The 6,742-nt window shown below is 28.1% G+C and overlaps 2 protein-coding genes across 2 annotated transcripts; both read left to right on the forward strand.

The window, feature by feature from the left end:
* Positions 1 to 47: 47 nt before the first annotated feature.
* Positions 48 to 641, forward strand: EIN_423150 (hypothetical protein; the record flags this gene model as incomplete). The annotated part of the gene is made up of 1 exon (XM_004261007.1): positions 48 to 641. One exon carries the CDS (start codon positions 48 to 50, stop codon positions 639 to 641), a length of 594 nt encoding a protein of 197 aa, XP_004261055.1.
* Positions 642 to 5,220: 4,579 nt separating this feature from the next.
* On the forward strand, positions 5,221 to 5,562 carry EIN_423160 (hypothetical protein; the record flags this gene model as incomplete). Its single annotated transcript, XM_004261008.1, has 1 exon — positions 5,221 to 5,562. One exon carries the CDS (start codon positions 5,221 to 5,223, stop codon positions 5,560 to 5,562), a length of 342 nt encoding a protein of 113 aa, XP_004261056.1.
* Between the last annotated feature and the right edge of the window lie 1,180 nt (positions 5,563 to 6,742).

A 6,742-nucleotide genomic window follows, 5' to 3' on the forward strand; every position in this document is an offset into this window, starting at 1 on the left:
AACACCATTTTTTCTTCCATTTCAATGAAACGGTTTATTTCAATGTAATGGAACTTCGTGTGAGACGTTGGCAAGACACATTTGGCAACTTCACTATTTACTGTGGTTTGGTTGAAGAACAACTCGAGAATATAATGACAGTCGAAAAGAGTAACGTTAACCCAAGGACATTATTATTCTCAGAATTTCAGAGGTGCAATTACTTAAAGTTTGAAATCCTTAACAATGCAAATGGTGCCAATTATATCACTCTAAGCGATGTGTTATTTTACATTGAACAAAAGTACACCAATTTATTCAAACCAACAGACTCTGGCGTAACAATGACTGGATTTGTCGCTCGTAAGGCTCCTGGTCATTATGAAAACGTATTATTAGATAACACAGAAGATGGAAAAGGTCAAATAACATTTAATATGGTCGGAAAGCGTATTGGTATCTTTGGAGACTACGACACTTCTTTTGGTAAACTTGAAGTTCTTGTTGATGGTAAAGAATTGGAATATGACTTTCAAATTAACACAAAGACATTAACACTTCGAACACTTTACCATGCTTGCGCTTTCGAAGAAGGTACACACAATATCACAATTAACGTGAAAGAAGGAAAAGTTAATATTGATGTGATTGGATTTGACTAAATTATAATTTGCAATGTTTTCAAAATTTATTTTATGTTTTAATAAATAATTTATAAATACTCTTATTATGAACAGCCAATTAATAACAATTTAAATTTTAAAAACATTTTTGTTTTAAGTTTAATATATTTGCATCAACTAAAACAATTTACAGTTGTTAAAATAACCAATTACAGTAAAAAGGGGCTATTTGTCGCAATCTTATTTGTCGAACGAGTCTATTTGTCACTCCTGGCCAATCATTTGGGTTTACGAATTAAATTTTATGTTCTCGAATCTGTTCCTTTTGTTGAATTTAAACCAAATTATTACTTAAAAATAAAATTCTATATTAAATAAAACTTTCTGAAAAATTCTTTCAAATCCGACAAATAAATTATTTTTTGTGCAAAGATCTCGACAAATAGACCCTTTTCACTGTAATTTTTTTTTCAATTTGAAGACAAATTTAATAATAATAATAATAATAATAATAATAATAATAATAATAATAATAATAATAATAATAATAATAATAATAATAATAATAATAATAATAATAATAATAATAATAATAATAATAATAATAATAATAATAATAATAATAATAATAATAATAATAATAATAATAATAATAATAATAATAATAATAATAATAATAATAATAATAATAATAATAATAATAATAATAATAATAATAATAATATAGTTGTTTATAATAAAATATAATCAATTATATGAAACTGAAAATATTTTCATTAATAAAACTCAAAAAAAATTATCTTTTTGTGTAATTTTTGTAAAAACAATCAAAATGTTATTTAAAATGTTATTTTTCAAAACAATGAAAACCAATTTATTTAAACAAACAATTACTAAACTATATTTAAAATCAACTAATAACAAATTCCTCATTTAAAAACTTAAGAAACTAAATGCCACAACTTCCGATCAACGTGATGAAAAAATATCAACTCATTGTGATATACGAACATTTCTTCATATAACCGAAACTTGTAAATTGTATTCCGCATTACAGATGGATGATGAAATATACACCAAAGTGTTAAACCCCTCTGTCCCAAACCGTTGTAATGCAATTTCCAAATTAACACAACAAAACATATCAAAAACATATAACGTAACACAATACATAAGGAAAAAGAAAAACTGGAACACTCATTTTACAGCCCAATTAAAGGCGTTGTTCCTTTTATTTTTTACAAACCATTACATTGCTATATTTGACTTTATATGCTTATCGTTGTTTGTTGTGTTATATCCACTTGCACTTGATAATACAATAGAAGTGAACGTTGGATATTTTTCGTTGTTTTTAATACCTCCGTCGTTGAACATTTTTATTGGAACATATTGGTATGTCATTTTACGATCATGGTTCAACGATATGGTTTCAAATACAACACCAGATATGATAAAAATTCCAATACCATTTTATTATCTATTCACAATACGACTTGCAGATTTTGCTGATATCAGCCCGAATACTTTTTTACCGTTAATCATCTTTATAACATCAATTTTGTTTGTTATTTATTCGTTTGGTGTATTTTCAATTGGCTATGTTTTGTTGCCATTTTTGACACTCTTTTCTATCAATATATTTTCATGTGGTTCTATTTGCTCAATTGGTAAGCACAATGAAGACGATGAAGATTATATAGACAGTTCTAATTTATTCAATTGTCACTTTTCATGGGGCGAGTTTTGTAAATCGATTATTCTTTCACCTGTGATGACAACATTGATAATACTGTTAATGATTAAAATGATTAAAATAGACTTGTTTTCAAATGACAGTGGTCTCATATTAATTTCTCTTGTGTTTTCATTTTTGTTGGTGTTTGAAATGTTTAATGGACTTTTTATTTGGTGTTCGTATATTTTATGTGTTTTTGGGTGGGGAGACGAAGATGGAGATAACGAATTCACATGTTTTGGTGCCAATTTCATCAGAAAAAATATAACAACGAGTTGTGAAGCGTTTTATGTGGGTGTTGTAGGGTTCGTGCCAATAATACTCCTCACGACAAATTTGTGTTTATGTTATATAGTAAAATATAATAACGAAAACAATAAATTTAATTATATCAAAGCATTTATCCCTTTGATGCTGGCTGTTGGGTATATTTACATTTCAGGGTTTTTCAATGGGTGTAATTTGAAAAAGAAAAATAAATGCCCATTGTTGTGTCCAGATTGGTGTTATTGTTTGAAGTTTATATTCTGTTGGGTAGGTTGTGATGAAAACATTGAGTATGATGACTTTGAATTTTAGCTCAAAAGATATTTAATTTTTTTGTTTTATTTTTTGAAGTGCAAAAATAATCATTTTATTGAAAATATTTTATTTTGTTTTGAAGTCTGATATTAAAATTTAACAGTTTATATTTAAATATATTAAAACTTAACTGGCTGAATGTTTTTTAACCGGCCAAAAGTTTTTTTCTTTGGCTAAATGCACGAGACCAGGAGGCTCCAAACTTAAGTTTTTTTCACGAACAGAATGTTTTTCAAAAAGTGGTTGTGTTGAATTATATTTCTTTACAAAAATAATATATAGTCATGGTAAAAATGGTTGTTGATTGAATAAAGGTTCAGTTTATTTTTGTATTTCAAGAAAAGTTACAAATTTCTTCGCATCATCGAAATAATATTGAAAATATGTTTTTGAGCAAATAAAACTATTTTTAACAAAGGAGTGTATTTTTAAAACGAATTGTTTTCTACTCAATCTCAACATTTTTGTGTGTTGATTTTATAAAATGTATAACATTTTCAATTTTGAATCGAAAATTGTTTTTTTAATTCAAAAAACAAGTATAGTTCAATATAGTTAATATAGTTTCTGAAAAAATGAAAGTGCTTTTTTTCACCCCCTTTCATTTTTTGAGTAAAATAAGAAATGAAATTGAAAAATTATATTATTGTTAAATTTGAGTACTCCTCTTTATTACAAACAACATTTGTATTGGCAGCAAACTATACACAATCATGAGTATCAAAGTTGTGGTCACACAATTGTTTTTTAAATTTATTTTCTTGATAACATGAAAAATAGAAAATAAAGAGTCAATTGTTACTTAAATAAACGGGAAATCACCCAAATTGTATAAAAATATATTGCGATTAGATGTCAAATTGTTGGGGAATAATAAAGACAATTTTTTGAAACAATTCATATTATAATTATTGATAAAATTAACTATTAATTATAATAAAAACGATAAATACAGCTGGTTTCAGAACTCAATATTCATGTCCAAACCACAGAAAAAACCCGCTTCAAAAAAATTGAATTTTAAGCGTGTTGCGCCACAGTACAAAATCAGGTCGTGGCTGTGATTTATTAGATTTCTGTGAAACCCATGCAACAGAGATCATGGAATGTCTAACACTCCAACAACAAATGAAAAAGTTGAGAAGTGAAAAATGGCTTGAAAAGGTTTCAATTGGAACGAAAGCCAAAGTGTTGGGTGTCTCACCCTCGACGGTTCGCCTCAACAACTTGTATGACGATGTCGATGGGAAGTCTGGAAGAAAACGAGAAATTAATCAATCGAGAATGCCGTTGTTGTTGGAAACAATTCGAGAAAGACAAAACACCACCAACCCAATCACCACTAAAGAGATGGGAAATGTTGTAGAAGGAGTTGTTGGGAAGAAAGTATCAAAAAGAACCATCGCAAACAGTTTGAGAAGGGAGGGTTTAATTAAGAAGATTGCAAAACCAATGGATAAGGAGAGAGCTGAGCTGAGTAAAGATGAGTTAAGAAGCTATAAAACTAGAGCTGTTGATTTGTTGAACAATGACAAACAATTTGCCGGCGAAAGAGTTGTCCACTTGAATGGAATTAAACCCTCCCTCCTTATCAACATGGACGAAAGTGGTTATTGTCCATTTGTGGACTCAATAAAGCAACTTTTATGTTGACGACAACTATGACTACACCAACTCTTACTCTGTTGATCGCTCTCAAAAACGCATAACACTGATTGCAGGAATATTTGCCAACAACACCACACTGAAACCAATGATCATACTATCAAACTTGACAATGAAAAATGAAATCGACAGATACATAGACAGAGATGATGTTGAAATTGCATATCAACGCAAATCTTTCATTACGGAAGACAATTACACGTTGTGGCTTGAAAGATGTCTTAAACCAGAAATGGAATTAAGAAGAAAATAATGCCCACACGAATGGGCGGTTTTAATACAAGACAACTGTGTTAGCCACATTAAAGATGGTGCTAGAAAGTGGCTGTTCGAAAATAAAGTGGCTTTATTATTATTGTGCCCACACAGCAGCCACTAGTCTCAACCACTGGACGTCGTCATATTTGGCGTTCAAAAGTTTTTTATTTTGAAAAAACTTAATGAAATGATCTCAAAATTCAAAGCCGTTATAAGTCTTGTTAACATGTTTACTTTTTTTATTGTTATTGATATATAGAAAGCAATGGGTTCTTCCGTAGTTTCTCGGCTTGTTGGTATGAAGTACCCCATTGGTGTTATGTCTCAAAAGGATGATGTTGAAGATGAAGTCAAGAAAGCTACAAAGCGAAAAAAATGAAAATTTTAGAACTCAAGGATCAAGATGGTGCAATAGATGCTGCTAAGTCGGAAGAGTTGTCTGTTTGTATGGTCACAAAAAGAGTCGTTGAAATCATCCAATCGTTCAAAATTGCCTGCGTAAACAACAACACCTCAGCCTTTCACATGTGTGGTTATGTAAAAAAGCCAATTGAAAAAGAAAAGGATGGTACTTATGATGTCAGAATTTTCTACTGTGGGGAGTATGCCTTCAGAATACGAGAGTTTTTGGGAGAACAGGTTTGCGTTGTTTTTGTTGCCTTTCCTGAAAGAAGAAGCAACTTAAACATTGATAAAAACGAAGGCATTTTAAAATGATTGAAAAATTCATGTTATGTATGATTTATTTTTGAATATTTTCTGATAATTTCAATTTAAGTTGGGCTGACCTGTAAGATTAATTAAAGTACACAAGTTCAAAAGGAATTCAAAATGAAATTTATTTTTATTCTTCAATCATTGATAATATTATTTAAGTTTAAAATAATAAAAATATGGTTTTAAAAACATCTTTTTGATACAATTGCCAAATTATGACATTTTGTAAACTTTAAGTTTTTACAGATCAACTCTGATTTTTACATATTTAACAGATCAATGGAACTGATATTTTTTATTATTTACTCACGTTTAAGTAAGAACTGTATTTTCCTTAATTATTCTTACATCGACAATCTTTTTTTTCACAACTGTTTATTATTGTTTGTTTTTTATTTCTCTTTATTCAATGTGTTTATCGATAGCTTTATTTGCTTAAGTTAAACCAAAACTGGTTGTCAAAAGGTGGAATTGTGGAGTTTGTTTACGTTTTGTTAATACAGAAGTTGTTGACCATATAGGTTCAGCGTTTCTTTTGATGATTGGCTTTGTACTTGTTTAAAGCATAAAATACTCTTGCCATTGACTAGAGCATTCATCTAATTGAAATTTTTATCATCTTTTTGTTATTGTTTACAAATGAGAAGAAATCTTCTTTCCCTTCATTTTCTATTTATTTTTTGTTTTGATTTGAATAATATGTTCTTTTTGGTTCTGTTTAAAGGGAAAACAACTTCAATTAAAGGTACACCATAAGTGTAACTTTTATTGAAATGTAAAAATAAACCGAACCTTTATTCAACCAACAACCATTTTTACTTAACAACCTTTTTTACCATGACTATAATAAAAAACTTTAAAAATGGTAAAAAGGTGGATAATTAAAAAAATATTTTAAATATAAAATGTGTTACTATATATAATTTTTATCATAAAAATCAAGTAATTTATTATATATCTATATAATTATTTTGAAGTATATTTCATAACACTCGTTTATTACATAAATAAAATAAACAAGTTATTTTATAATAGTTCTAATTCTGAAATCACATATACAAATCATTGTACAAACCTAACAATTCTTGTTTTTAATAATATATAATTATGTTATATATAATGTAGATTTGCAATTGTATTTGTCTATTTTTTAAAGTTTAAATATAAACTATTTACATTA

The sequence above is a fragment of the Entamoeba invadens genome (assembly GCF_000330505.1).
Source record: "Entamoeba invadens IP1 unplaced genomic scaffold scaff_1105074724689, whole genome shotgun sequence".
Lineage (NCBI taxonomy): Eukaryota > Evosea > Mastigamoebida > Endamoebidae > Entamoeba > Entamoeba invadens.